This window comes from Corvus kubaryi, unplaced genomic scaffold, assembly GCF_017639235.1.
Source record: "Corvus kubaryi isolate FWS band 111438036 unplaced genomic scaffold, C.kubaryi_AGA036_p1.0 78, whole genome shotgun sequence".
In the NCBI taxonomy this organism is placed as follows: Eukaryota; Metazoa; Chordata; class Aves; order Passeriformes; family Corvidae; genus Corvus; species Corvus kubaryi.
The window spans coordinates 4,482,774-4,498,080 of NW_024582065.1; the positions used below are offsets into that span (position 1 = coordinate 4,482,774).

At 43.1% G+C, this 15,307-nt stretch overlaps 1 protein-coding gene across 4 annotated transcripts in view; it reads right to left on the reverse strand.

The window, feature by feature from the left end:
* Positions 1 to 11,516, reverse strand: part of CDK5RAP2 (CDK5 regulatory subunit associated protein 2) — a 72,596-nt gene extending 61,080 nt beyond the window's left edge. For 3 of the 4 annotated variants that reach the window (XM_042052367.1, XM_042052365.1, XM_042052366.1), the window contains exons 1-10: positions 11,372 to 11,516; positions 11,169 to 11,230; positions 10,455 to 10,522; positions 6,681 to 6,791; positions 5,802 to 5,878; positions 4,929 to 5,049; positions 3,328 to 3,479; positions 2,279 to 2,441; positions 928 to 981; positions 394 to 513 (exon numbers count right to left, since the gene is read on the reverse strand). In XM_042052367.1, the coding sequence (XP_041908301.1) occupies positions 394 to 513; positions 928 to 981; positions 2,279 to 2,441; positions 3,328 to 3,479; positions 4,929 to 5,049; positions 5,802 to 5,878; positions 6,681 to 6,791; positions 10,455 to 10,522; positions 11,169 to 11,230; positions 11,372 to 11,424 (981 nt within the window). In that variant the 5' untranslated portion in view covers positions 11,425 to 11,516. Of the gene's footprint in view, positions 1 to 393; positions 514 to 927; positions 982 to 2,278; positions 2,442 to 3,327; positions 3,480 to 4,928; positions 5,050 to 5,801; positions 5,879 to 6,680; positions 6,792 to 6,957; positions 7,280 to 10,454; positions 10,523 to 11,168; positions 11,231 to 11,371 lie in introns of those variants that run through there. The other variant, XM_042052368.1, reaches the window with a different exon arrangement.
* Positions 11,517 to 15,307: the final 3,791 nt, after the last annotated feature.

A 15,307-nucleotide genomic window follows, 5' to 3' on the forward strand; every position in this document is an offset into this window, starting at 1 on the left:
CCACACAATCTGAACTTCAGCTGACATTGACCTCTCTTATTTTAGCTGCCTTTGACAGCTCCACTTACTCAACAACATAAAATACCCCTCGGATCTTTTAAGTGGTGCTCAGAGCTGATAAAAATCAACATGCAGCTGAAAACATTTTTCTTTAACGTTCTTAAGGGAGAAGGATACTTAACTTTCTCCTCTCTCCTCCAGTCCAAGAGCCCAAACTGCAGACAAACAAAACTGCTTGGAGAGATGACAGCAGTGACAGGGACCCACTAGAAGCCTCCTCATGGTTACAGTGAGATCAGACCCTGCCCCACACACACAAAACACTCCCTCCCCTCCCCAACCCCCCCACCCCAGTGGTACTTCAACAAACCAGCAAGATCACAATCACCCTACCTCTTTTTCCTTTGCTTTTAAGGCAACAGTTAGTCCTTGGATAGTTTTATCCCTTTTCAAACCATTCTTCTTTTCAACAGCAAGCTCATTTTCTCTTTCTTGTAGCTCTTCTTGGAGTGACTAAATTAGATTATGTGAAAGTTGCATTAACTTCCCACTACGACATACTGTAATTGCACATCAATAAGTACATTCCCTCAGAGTTCTTGGAGCTTATTACTCAGATTACCAACATAAAATACAGTCCCCAAAATGAGAGGCAGCATCTTAAAGATGTGCCTCGAATATTCTATAAGAAGGGGGCAGGACATGAGCATCACCTTCAATATTTGATGAGTGTCTCTATCAGCTTTCCTGAAAATTGCTTAAAAAACAGGAGGGGTCCTCCTGTCATCCCATATAAAAGAGAATTTAACAGAGGAACTGCTCTGCTTCTCTTGAAGTCAAGGCCTCGTGTGTCTATGAAAGGATAACAGAGGGAGCCCAACACACACTGTAAGGGGCCAAGGAAACAGGAGAAAAACTGGAACTTACCTGAATTTTTTTTTCAAAGGAATTTCTCTCATTTTTAAGCTCCATTCTAAGAGCCTAAAAGAACAAAACATTTGTTATGGTCACTTCAATTCATTCTCAACACAAATATAACTCATTAAGCAATAAAGTGAAGCAAAATGAGCTTAAAAGCCCTGGGCACGAAATAAGCCAGTCCACATTAAGAAGAAAAAAAAGAAAATAAAACAAAACCCCACAAAACATGTTCAATGAGACAGAACAACTGCACTTGCTGAGTGAATAGAGGTGCATTTTTATGTGACATTTATCTTTGTCAGCAAGATGCTTTTATCAAGAGAGATTTTAATTATGACTTTTCCCTGGGGAGGTTACAGAATTATTTGTTTTAAAAAAGTAATCATACATAAAACCAGAGTTGTGCAAAGGTATTCATCAGATTTTTTTCTCCAATACTGCACCCCAAATGATCACATGTACTCTGTCCACCTCCTGTGAAATGATTACAGATGATGCTGTTTTCACCTTGACACACAAATACTCTTGTGAAATCAGGGTGCTTTTTCCTGGCACAGATTGATTTAATTGCAAGATCACCCAGAACCGAAAACTTTCAATACCTGTAATCAATTCAATCATAAAAGATTCTTGACACAGACAAAAAAAAGTGTGTAGGTACTGAGCTGAGCAATATTAAGTTTCAAAACAAAAGAGAAGAAAAATTCTCAGATGCCTGACAGCCTCCATAATTAACTTTTTTAATTCTGCCAGCTTTAATTTCTTCTTTGAATAACCAATAGGAAAAAAAGACAACAAGCCTCAGGACCTCCTTCTACATTCCAGCTTTTAGGATCTCTGTCTTCCTATTTAGGAGCCAAGTGAAACAGAAGAGTGATTCTTGCACCTTTTGTAAGCTAAAGGGTAAACTTTGCACTTTATTTCATGAGATCTTTTCATGCCTACCTCCCTTACCACGGCTTTTTTTCCAGACCATAACAGCAGAGACACTTCCCAGGAACAAACTCTCAAGTCACATTCTTAACTTTTATAGCAGTTATGTCATCCAGTGAGGGATCTATTAACATCCAGGATTTCTCTAATATATACTTCTGTAAAGCAATTGCACAGTATCTATTACAGAAGCATAAAGTCAGTGGGAAACACAACCTCTCACTGAATGAATGGATAAATAAGGATGAATATTGCCAACCAAGCCACAGCATAAACCATGAATGGTAAGAAACCAGAAAATGGAGGAGGAAGCAATATTTTAAAAAATTGGCTGATGTCACTCACATAGCATCCTGCACAAAACCTTTAAAATCCTACCCCCCATCAGATTTACAACATATAATTGGTCAGACAGTTTCCTCACCTCTATCTCCCCATCCTTTTCAAGCCTCAAAGCAATGGTAAGTTCTCTGATTTGTTCTGCTGGCAAGTTCCCATCGGAAGAGCCACTCTGAGACTTTTCCTTTTCAAGGTGCTGAATTAGAGCTTCTTTACTTTTCAGTGACAGATTCAGTTGCTCTATAAGCCTAAAATGATATGATTTTAAATATTAATCTTGCACCATCTACCACCAATTCTCCAGTCATTGCAGTAAATCTTGCAGACAACTCCTCTAAGTGAAGACTCAAGACAATACTTGCAGAACTCAAGGGAGGACTTTCATAACCCTGGAAAACATGAAAAAGTGCTGTAACCTTAACACAAGCAAATAGGGTTGAGCTATCTGCAAAGTGCTCATTATTTTCCTCCAATACCACTTCAAATATCAACAGTTAAGTTTCAATATTTTACTTGCATTGTCCTTTACAGCACACACAAAAACCTTATTAATCTCTTTCCTTTCTTAGCTCACACACATCCTTACGTGCCTTCACCAAGTGTCCATCGAGTACTCAGTTTCATCTAAATTTGTATCTAAGCTGGTTCTCATTTCACATAAACAAAACAGAAAAAAAAACACTAAAAACAAGTCAGGTCAGTGATGTTGTCTTTTGCCAATGCACATCTTCACACTTCCAGTGTTCCAAGAACAATAACAATGTTTTCTGACAGACCTGAGTGTTACACATGAAAACTTTGCAGCATAAGATGCCATTCCTGATTCCTCATGTTTTGTAACCTGGCTTGTAAAAGTATTTCTAACAGTGCTTCTCCTCCCATTAAATTTACCTGCCTGACCTAGGAGCTTATGTCTCACACATCCTGACCCTTTTAGGCTTTCAGGGAACTTTTAAAGATGACTTTGCTACACAAAGCTACTAAACTGGTTGCTGTTCACTCCATAGATGGCCGGTAAGTCTCCTGTACCCAAGGGTAGGACCAAACTGATCAAACCCAAACCCATGCTGACTCTTCACACTTTAACAATAAAGAATTCCAGCAGTTAGAAACATTACTCTCAACAGTTCTGACCTGTCTTTCTCAGCTTCTGTAACCTTGTCCATATCCTTGGCTGGGGCACTCATAATTGAAGCAAGTTTCTGCTCAGCAGCAATTCTCAGAGCTTTCTCCTTCTCTGTCATTGCAAGGGCTTTTTCCACCTCTTCTTGGGCAGCTTTAAGATTCTGAAATTAAAACACACAATCCTGATGCCTATAAGAACTAAATGCTCATGAATTTTTTCACATACTGAAGTTTCTTCTACCCAACATACGTCAGGATGTCTAGTTTAGGAACTTTTACCAAGTATTTCAAGCTACTTGTAAATGCTTCTGAACTCTGTGTCTGCATTTTCAAGATTAATCCACTTTCTGTGGTACAGAAAGAAGGGAAATTGGTTGCAAAGAAATAAATAATACCCTAACTGATAGCAGAACTGGAAACAAAAGTACCCCTATGCTATGATTTTAGATTTAGCGATTATAACATGGTTTTGTCCCACTGTCCTCCCACTATCATAATAAAAAGCTACACTTAAATTAAAGAGGTTAAATAAGGGCTTTTTTTGTTCAATAAAATTAATATTCCAAAGCTCACTGTAGCTAACTGAAACTCTCTTACAATATTATAAATGATGTTGGAAAGAACTGATAAAGTATGAACCAGACATTTTTCTCTTGAACAGCAAAAGAAATTGAGATAACAGCCACAGATTTCAGTCAACTTCCTCTGGGTGACCCAACTCACAGAAATGGAGAATGCCAAAAAAAAGACACTTGCCTTATACTACATCAAATTTGATTCAGATCTTCATTTTTACACTGTAAGCTTCCCTGCTGTGCTCACCCAATTTAGCTTCTTATGAAATAAAAGCCTCCTTGTAGCCTAACAAGTCATACCCCTCTTGCTTTCACATCTAAATTAAAAAGTATTTCTTTGGGGGAGGGAGAGGAAAAGCTCCTTCCCCAGTGAACTTCCCCACTCAGCCCCTCTCCTGAAAAGCTGTTTTGCCAACAGTCACCTGTCAATCCAGAACTCTGAAGGAAATTAATCTTTGTTAGCACTCCCTGGATCTATATAATTACATGGTGCTGTGTAAACCTGTGACTAAAACCACACTGCAGTGTTTGAATTCATAAGCAGAATACAATTAATGTCAGAGGCCAACACTATCTTTGGGCTACAGAATATAGTTGATCTCCATGAGATTCGAAAATCTGCTCTTCAACCTATCAGATCTGGGAAACACCAGCCTGACTGACTGATTTGGGACAGAGGAAGCAATTTAAGAACTTCTCTACCAATTCAACAGCACAAAGAATGCTTTCAGAAATGCCAGTTCCACTAAAATGAATAAGAGGTCATGGAAATTGCCCTTTCCTCCTCCCTCAAGGAGCTCACTTTAAATGGACTTCAATCATCCTTGTAGGTCCCTTCCATTTACGCTACAATTCCCCTGTAAAGTAACCAGAAATGGCTCAGCAATAAATACAGGAATAAACCATCTCAAGCATAGATAGTGAGGAATGAAAAAAGACATTATGAAAATATAGGTTGACCACAGTATCAAATCTCAGGTAACAGCACAAAACCAGCAGTGATTTCTTATTATTCCTTCAGCTGTGGCCACTTACCTCTTCCAGAAGGTTTATTCTGCCAGTCAGCATTTCCTCCATCTCTTGCATCTTCTTCTGTGCCTCTGTCCCACGCTGCACTTCAGCATCACCACCCTGGGCCAAGCTTTCAACTGCCTTACTGAAAGACAGTAACACAGACATAAATCCCAGGGCATATCAACGTGGAACACATTTCAGGTGCCACTGGCTGATGGATTATGCTCAAGCACCTTCCACCTTCTCTGGAACATGCTTATCACTTTAAGGTTAAATACAAACATCTACAGACTGTACAGCAATTTGGGTAGCGTCCATTGAGTTCCACATACAAGCCTTGGCACAGTGGATAAAGAAGCATTTCAGATGTATGATGAAAAAGTGAAATATTTCCTTTATGTATCTAAAGCTTCCAAATACACTATAAAACCTTCAGCAGAACTGTGTTTTCTACAAGAAGCAGCACTGAAATAAATGAAGATATGGAGCTGCTGAGATCTCTCCATTTGCCTTTTCAGTATTTGTTAACACCTCATGGGAAAAGAACAGGTAGAGTTTCCTTACTCAACATCAGATGACCACTCCTTCATGACTGCCACCTAAATTTTGCTTTCTAGTATGACCTTGTGCAAGGCTCCCTTCAAAGCACGGCAATACCCTTTGAGCAACCTGGAGAGATCAAACAAAATTCATCTGGTCCTCAGGAAAACAAAGAAAATTCCATTGCAATTGAGGCCCATGGGGCAATCAACAGCTGCCAGCCTGGATTAGTTTTGAACGAGACATTTCTAGATAAGTGCCCTTTATCTCTTCCAATTCCTAAAGCATTAGGAAAAAAAACCACATAGAAACAAGTCCTAAGTAATGGACATCAAGAAATAAACTGGTGCTTACTAGGCCTTGATGAGTAGCTTCTCCCTCTCCTGCAGTTCACGCTTCAGACTTTCTATCTCAACTTTCAGCTCAATGTTCTGTGACAAAAGAATGAAAATGTCTGGAGAGAACTGGAAGATCACCCAGCCCCAAAGTTATTGGCAATGTGTAGATTACTTTTTGCTTGGACCAGCAAATATAAAGTATCAGTGGGCTAAGAATAGACACTTAGCTGTTAAAAGGCATATTTTGCAAGGTTCAAGCCTTTCAGAAATATCAAAAGCATTCAGGACCATTGCACTCAAGCAATACAAATCCCCTACACACACACTTAACTGCTCTAATGGGGAGTACTGCATGTCAGTTTGGGAATTTCTTAGGGTTTCCAAGCATATTTTTCTTAAGCTACAAGGTATTTTATTTTCTTTTAAAAACCTGATTTCATCAACAGTAATTTTAGAATTATTTTATTATAGCCTGAGAAAACCTCTCATGATGTAATTGTACAAAGAACTCCTTGGCCCAGAAGCTGACAAACACCATTTCAACACATCAGCAATTACATAAAAATCACCAGTGGAGAAGACCAGGCAGCAATACTCAGATGAAACTGTGATGTACCCAAACATCAATTTATGTTCTTAACTACTGAAACATGCATCAAGAGAGACTCAAGTTTCCATCCCATTATGGAAAAGAGACCTGAGGAAAGCACCTGTTTAGGGTTTAGGTCACTTTAATTTTGTTATTACTGAAAAGGATAAGGTCAGAATAAAACAATCACACCAAAATTTCCAATAACAAAAAAAGACTAAGAAGACAAGTGAAATAGGCAACCTCCCCACAAAACAAACTCTTCAAAAAGAGACACAGTTCCAGGGTGTTATTCTAAATGCCTACGATTTTGTAGATTTCTTCAGTGGGACCATCAAACTTCTGCTGCATTCGCTCCTCCAGAAAATAAATACGAAGTTTCAGGTTGAAGTTTTCTTTTTTCAAATCAGTGATTTGCTGTGAAAGAAGAAATTAAAAAAAATAAAAAGCAGTAAAGGACAGAACTCCGCAGTGGCAGCGACTGCTCCCCACAGCAGCACCAGCACTGTCCCCTCCTCCAGTAGCGAGAGAGGAGAGAGAGAGAAGCCGAGCCCAGCCACTCACCCCCCAGCCAAAATCTCACCGTATCTCTGCTCTTCCCAAGAGAAAGTTCCCCAGCTAAGAGAGTGCAGCCAGCTGCACCCTTCCCCTTCTCCTCCTCCCCACAGCCACATCCTTTGTCTCTTAAGTATCAGTCGTTCCCAGCTCTTCGGCGACAAATGGGATAAAATTCCGAGAGAAAGAAAAGGAGAAAAAAAAAAAAAGGAACAATCCTAACCGGCAAAAGTTTTGCTTTCAACAGTGCAAGACTGGAATTCCACCCATTCGCCATAGTTAAACTCGTACATACATGTGGGTGACACACACACACATTCAATTGTGAATGTGTTAATTAAATATATAATACATATTCTTGTGCCCTTTAGAATATTCCTAAAGTATCAAAATACTGACTAACTTTACACAATAAGAATTCAGGAGAGATTTTTTAATTTAACAACATTAAGTAATTCTTCTAAAAGATAGAACTTGAACAAAATACAAGACACCATGTTGAAACAGAAATATTTTCTAAGCAAAAGCCTGGGAAGGCAGCCTCATTAATGGGACCCAGGTAACTTTATTCATAGCAAGAAAAGCCACAAGCACACAAGTGAGCCTAATCGAACAACAATAAAACCTTTGTGCCACCCCATAATTCATAGTGCAATTCTTTGGGGAAAAAATTGCTTATCACTTTTAACCTTCCTTGTAGAAGCAGTAACTTAGTTGATGGTTTCATTAAAGAAAGGAGTCTGCTCCTAAACTTTTTTAAGAGACTAAGCATAAAACATTCATTCAAATAAGACTTGTGTCCCGTGCCAGATGCTTTCAGCAAATGGAAATCTAATATGTTACACAGGCACTAATAAAATATTTATGTAGGTTTTTCCAGAACAGTACAGTGCTATTTGTAAAAATTATTAGCAATACAATTTCTAAAATATTTAGCTTGTGAAACCCAAGATTACTCCCTGTAACTGCACTAAGAACCTGCATTTGCAAACAATTCTGTTTAATAATCCCTGCCCAGCAAGGTGCCTCATCATTATTCACAAAAGTGAAAATCATCCAAGCAACTAAAAATCCTACATAAACTTCGTGGCTCATTCCCACACCCTGAAGCAACCAGGGTAGATCATTCAGTAGATCAATCCCAGCAGTCCCAGCTCATTCAGAAAAAGTCCAAGTGACAAAAACACTCTGAAGTTGTACCAGCTGAACTTCTAATTAATCTCCATACATTCAATATATTTCTGAGTCAAAAGGAAAAAATGATTTCAAAAGAACTCAGCATTTTTCAACTCCTGTCACATGTATAAACCAGAGTGCTTAAGGGTAATATTTTCAAAAGGCAAATGAAACAGACTATGTAATCATAAACTAAGGAGTGAAACAAATGTCATCTCTGATGTTCACTTTCTTGGATGAAAGTTGGAGCAGGCAGACAATTTAAAAGTTATTGGTTAATAAAAGAGAATGTGTAAAATGTGAGAAAGTTCACACTGGAAAAAGATTTTAATGGCAACCCTCTGAACTTACACATTTGAAGACTCAGTCTTAATTACTTTATGCATTTTGATTTCTGTATTTAAACAAAAGGAATGAAAACCAAGACAATGACATATACACTGCACAGAATATTCCACAGCATGAACAGCATGGCAGCAAATCCTAGCTCAGATTAGCTCCTTTCCAAGTCTGCATGGAGCCAGTTTTGTGCATAAGGGATCTGTCAGCAGTGGCTATGGTTTCACAGCACAACAGTTTTCAACTGCAAAGGCTGTTTTAGATTTACAGCAAAACTCTAAGTGGGTTTGGAGAGACAAGAAAGAAACCCACGAGCATTATTACTCAGCTCCCTAACTTGATACCCATCACCCTTTCTGTTCATGAACACCTCGTTACCCATAACAAGGTCCTCCTTAGAGAAGCTTTTCACTTTGCCCATGTAAACAGGTTTTCTATCATAGGATGGTTACCTCTATATTGCAACTAAGTGGGACACCATAAATAATTCAAAAATCTGCACGTCCAACATTATCCAGCCCAGCATCTTCTCCAGGTATAAATATTGAAGGACTTTTCCTACATGGATCCACCTTTTAGCCCATTTAAGGGTCATGACATTCATCCTGTTCTCTCTGAGCTACAAGGCCAGAGCCCATTCTTTTCATTACATCCTTCTTATAGCCTGTATGAACAACAGTTATAGAAATAAGTTTAATGTTGTTTAATGTATATTCTTCTTCCTTCATGTCAATGGATCTCTGAGCTTCATTACACTGCTGGCATCCATAAAAGTTCTCATCCCATGGGAAGTTTTACAACTCAGTTTAACATGAGGGGTCTGAACATACCAGAATGCCAGACCTGTGGGGAGGCCCCTGCTCTGCATCACACAGGACAAACAGCAACAGATTTTTCCTCCGTTCTGAAGTTTTTTTCCTGTGCCCAAGAACCCTGCAGCTAGTAAACCACTTGCAGAATGTATATTCTGGACTGAGGTCTTTGGCACACATCACAGTAAGAGATTTTAAGCACATACTAATGCCAAGGCAGTGTCTTGTCTAGCCCAGCCAACACACAGGAACAAGAAAGAAAGGGAAATAGATACAAACTGCAAAAAACATCCTTCACCAAGGCTTTCCAAAATAAGCTTTAAATTCTGAGCAAAGAGCAGAGCTTTCCCCTCAGGAGGATGTCAGGCCACAAGAAAATGAAAGAGTTTATAGGAAACACTCATTTCAAACACAGCATTGCCACAAAAGGTAACAGCAGCAGTGCACTGAAACTGCAGACTCTTGACATAGCCCAAAGGCAGCAGCCACAGCCTTTATCTGCAGCATTCATCTCAGAGATTTTAGATTGCTTTCCCCTGTACCGCTTTTTCACACAACAATAAATGTCTTAAAGTTCTTTCCTCTACTCCTTAACGGGGAAGTTGTCCTGCAACACAGCCCAATCAAATCATCATTCAGCAGATATAAACAACTGTCTTACTCAATTTAAAAAGCCAATAAAGCTAGAGTGCTTTTTAAATCTAATGTTTTCCTTTATATTATAGTAAGTGCCAAAATACTTTAATCTACAGAATCGTCACAATGATACTAGACTTTTACTACACAAGCATTCCAAGCACACTCATACTATAAAGTTAAAAGGCATTATACTGTAGTCAATGAATTAAAAACACAAATCCTGCACTAACCTAAACGAAAATAAACTTGATGCTTCCCTGAAATAAATCAACAGCAGATGTGCAAACCAAGTTCTGATGTTTCTGGTGAGCTGCAGGAGCTTTTGAGCAGAGGATGCCAATTTTGTTTCACAACAGTTGGCTGCTCTGAACAACAAATTCCCACCTCGGCTTTTTGAAAGCAACACTTAAGAAATGGAGGTTCAAAGGGTGGACAGGGACATTCACCTGGTCACACCTCCAACAGCTGACACAAACTAAGAGTCAACACTTCAGCCAACATGCTGGAAATACCTCGGCCATAAATTGTCACCGAGTCTTACATTGAAAGTTCTGCTTACATTTTCATAGTCCTTCATGGTCCGAGCTCGAGTTGGTGAGACAGTGTCTTCTGTCACGTGTGGTACCACTAGACATTGAAGAAGACAGAACAAGTTCAGACAGCAGAATCTCTCTAAGTAGGGCTTCAATTTGGCAAAGGTCTACACTAATCTAAACATAACAAAACCTTTTGGGAAGGGAGAGAGGCACTGCTTGGCCCTCTGTCTACATTATATGTTAGTACCTACATTTCTTTCTGATGACAGTAAGCTCTCTATCACTTGAACTCCCAAATTCCATCACCCATTTAAATTATGATGTACACTGGAATTAGGCTATATGAGGTGCACTGTCAGGAATAAATCCTCATAGCAAGAAGTGGATGATGCACAGTGTGCAACTTCCCTAACCCTGAGCAAAATGCGAACGGGCAGCACGGCCTCACTGGATATTCCAAGTGTTTTAAGTACACGCTGCGCAAAACCGCTGATCATCTTATGTAAGGCTGAGAGCCCTAATGACCACAGGCAGCGAGCACACACCAGTGACGCCAGGAGCTGCTGACGCTCCGTGGTCTTAAAAACCCTAAAATTACCTTAAAAAGCGCATCACTTAAAAGCCTTTGTTTGGCCTTTCTGCCGCAAGTTTGCGGTTTTTCCCGCAGGTTTGGAGACCAGCGCGAAGCACCGAGCCGGGGCAGGAGTGTGCGGGCTCCGGCCGCGGTCCAGCCTTACCTTGTCCGCCGGGCGGGCCGGGCTGGGGGTTCTCGCGGGAGGTGTCCGGCAGCTGGAGCCCGCTGACGTCGGGGAAGAAGGAGGAGAGCGCTGAGAGCAGAACACCCGGGGGGCTCGTCCCCCGACCCCCGCCCGCGGGCCCGGCCCCGCCACACGCACCCGCGCTGCCTGAGCGCATCCCCGCCCCGCAGCTCCCTCCGTACCTGCCGTCGAACGCCAGCGGCAGCGTCAGGTCCTCCCCTGGCAGCGAATCCATGGATGGGCCACGCTGTCCCGGCGCCTTTGTGCGCGGATTTGGCGGCTTCCCTGGAATTCAAACGCCCGCAATCGCTTCCGCCATGTTTGCGTGGAGCGAGCTGAAGCCGCTGAAGCCGCCGCGGAAGCGCGCAGAGGGCGGGCGCAGTGGAACCCGAATGGGAGCCGCCCTGTTGGACGAGGGCAGGCGCCATGTTGGCTGAGGGCAGAGCGGGACCGGGGCTGGCCGGGCGAACGGGGAGAGAGCGGCGGGCGCCATCTTGAGTGAGGGAAGGAGGCCGTGGCCTGAGGTGACGGGAGGGGAGCGGGGACAGGGTGATCCTCGCCACTCCCCGGGCCCTGCTCCGAAAGTAAACCCATTTGGAAGAGGCTTTTGAAGGGAGGCACCAGGCCCCCGGGCTCGTGCTGAGCCTGGCAGAGCCGCTGGAGCTGATGTTTACCATGTTCCCCGCAGCGCAAAGCCGTCATTGGACTTGGCGGAAGAAATAAACACGGGTTAGTTCCACATTCTGGTCACTGCTCATCGTAACGGGCAGGGGTGAAGGCAGCTACTGTCATCACCCGCGCAGGCGGATTTTTAATTAATCTGGGGGGGTTTTGTAAAGCAAAGTTTGTAAGCGTGTCGGCTCTCCCACTTTTGGGAGGAGAAAATGCATCTACATTGGACGTTTAAGAACACTGACAGCGGGAAATGCTGAACTGGATTAAATGCTGCTGTTGCGGCCCGTCCTTCACGGGGCATGGCCAGGGTAACAGTGCCAGTCACAAGTGCAGCTCCAGACTCTTCCTTGCTGTGCATCCTTGCCCTCCTTTAATTAATTTAGAACCTGTGTCCAGGATTGAAATACCTCCTTGCAATATTTACATCATCACAGAGTCACAGAACTGCTTAGGCTGGAAAACACCTCTGAGATACGGAATACAACCTTTGACCAATCCCCACCTTGTCACCCAGCCCAGCACACTGAGTGCCACATCCAGTCATTCCTTGGACACCTCCAAGGACAGCAACTCCATCACCTCCCTGGGCAGCCCCTTCCAATGTCTAATCGCCCATTTTGTGAGGAAACTTCTCCTGATGTCCAACCTGAACCTCCCCGGTACAGCTTGAGGCCATTCCCTATTGTCCTTTCTCTTGTTCCCTGGGAGCAGAGCCCAACACCTCCCCAGCTGCACCCTCCTGACAGGGAGCTGTGGAGAGGCAGAAGGTCACCCCTGAGCCTCCTTTTCTCCAGACTGACCCCCCCCCAGCTCCCACAGCTGCTCCTGGTGCTCCAGACCCCTCCCCAGCTCTGTTCCCTTCCCTGGACATGCTCCAGCTCCTCAAGGTCTTTCTGGTCACAAGGTGCCCAGAACTGGACACAGCACTCGAGGTACCTCACCTGTGCTCAGCACAGGGGACAATCACTGCCCTAGTCCTGTGGCCACACTACTGCTGGTACAAGCCAGGAGCCATTGGCCTTCTTGCCCACTTGGGCACACCTGGCTCATGTTCAGCCACTGTCAACCAGCACTTCCAGGTCCTTTTCCACTGGGCCACCTTCCAGCCACTCTGCCCCCAGAGAGCATCAAGTGGTGCCTCATGCTGGGACTTGCTCTTACCATTCTCTGTAACACAAGGAAGCTCCATCCCAGCAGGACACTCACCTGGCTCACCCACGGGAGTGACCCTGTGCATTAGATTTGGTTTCCTCTTCTGGATTTGGTTTCCTCTTTGGTACCAACTCAGGTCAGGTTTCACTCACTTTCCTCTGGGCTGTCTCAAGGGGACTCTTACCTGGCCAGGAATTAGGCCACGGATAAGGGCTGACTGCAGGCCATGAATTCTGTGAGCTTATTATTCCCAGTTCTGTGAGTTTATTATTCCCAGTTGTCCTGGTGCCCTGTGAACTCCATTTCCTCCATGTACCTGCACTAGCTCACTGTTTAGCCCCAGACTGGTGGGAGCAGCCACTGCAGCTCTGGATGTGTATGGTTGTGGTGGGCTTCCCATCCTTGCTTAATTTTTTCAGCTTCATGGGTACAATAATGTGCATGATGGAACTGCTGCAGAGTCCCAAACTGCCAGGAAGAGCCAGGCACTACCCAGCACAACTAAGCTCTTAAGTCCATCTCCTGTCCAATTGGACATGCCTCATGCTTTGTGTTTGGGGTCTGATGACCCCAAGGGATGTTTAGTCCCTTCAACTCCCCCATTAGAGACCTCGAGAGACAATGGTCACTTTACGTGACTGAAACCCTTTTGCAGTGGCCACTGGCAAACTGAAATTAAGTTCACAAAATCAGGTCTACCATACGGCACCAGGATCTGATCAGCCAGGCTGAAATGTGGCTTTTTCTCGTTTACAGAGCAGATCTTCATAAAATGAGTAAGTTCACTCACTTGAAAGGATAATACCAATTTGCTCTTTTTTAAGGTTTCAGAGAGATGTTACATATTTGATGTAGGTCTTTAAATCAGCATCCATCAGCCACAAGTGCAGAGTAAATCACTCTGCACACACAGCACCTCTGTCTGCAGAGTCACAGCCCATGTCCAACACACTGTAGTCAAAAGGAAATCAGCAGGGCCCTCCTTGTGTAGTTTATTACTTCATAAAGTGTCTGTCTGATGGACAAAGATATGGATATACAGAGATACATCCCTCTCTATCTTCCCTGGAAGTGTTCAGAACTAAGCTGGATGGGGCTTGGAGCAACCTGGTCTAGTGGAAGGTGTCCCTGCCCATGGCAGGAGGTGAAACGAGATGATCTTTTAGGTCCTTTCCAACCCAAATCATTCTGTGGTCCTATGATTCTATGTATACACACAGCCAGGATGGAGATTTTCCCTGGGTAATTTTACTGCACTGCCCAATGTTTTAAAACCTGCAGTAGCACCTGCAAGGGGCAGAAAGGACAGGGAAATGTGTTGTTTAGAAGCAGTTAACAACTTGCCTTCGGATAATCTGCTTAATGTTGTTTAACCTTAAGTTTATTAGTAGCACATTTGGGGAGATTACACTAAATCCTCATCCCAGGAAGCCATGTTGGAACTTTCCTACTTCTCAAGGCAGCCCCAGATCCTTCCCACCTCAGGAAGAGAGTCCTAAAGGGAGTCTGGGAAAGAAGGACTTCTGCTGAGTGCAGTGGTAGGGCTGAGTTGAGCAAGACGGGAGCCAGCTGCTCGCTGTGCTGTGCTGGCATAAGGAGGGCGGATGTCACCATCAGCTGAACACGCGTCTCCCTCACCCTCCTGTTCTCACTCCCTGCTCTGCAGACCTGGTTCACTCAGTTCTGCCTCCTCCTCGTACAGCTCACAGCAAGATTCTTCCTAAGTTAAGTCATACACACTCCAACTGCTCTGCTAATGCAAATTAGGTGTCAATAAACTCCCTTGAATTTCACCAGTGTGGCCATTACTTACACAGCTCTGGCTCAGTCAAACATCTGAATGAACACTTAAAACCACGTGCTCGCTCAGTGTATGAAGCCTTACCTCTCCAAGTTCTTTGCTTAATAAAGGGCTGAAGAGTCAGACACAGTTTTCACAGAAAAGAGCCTTTAGCAGTTGTGTTTGCAAAACAAATACCAGTTTCCTAACTCTGCCAACTGAGAAGGAAATGCAAGCTTTCCACAGGCCCTTCTGCAAACACTCCCAGAACTGTGGATTTCAGAGTATCTGTAACAAAAATGGCCTTTGAAAGACATCTGTGGTCATGAAGAAAAATCTGATACAATAGCCTCATCCCATTTCCAGCTTTGCTCTGAGGGTTTTGTTGTTAGTGACTCACATCTCTGACAAAATGTGTCCATGTGAATGATACAGAAAACAGTGGGAAAACAGTCGTTGCCTGTGGAGCTCCCAAACACGGCTGAGGGCTGGGATGGTTCATTGCAGACAC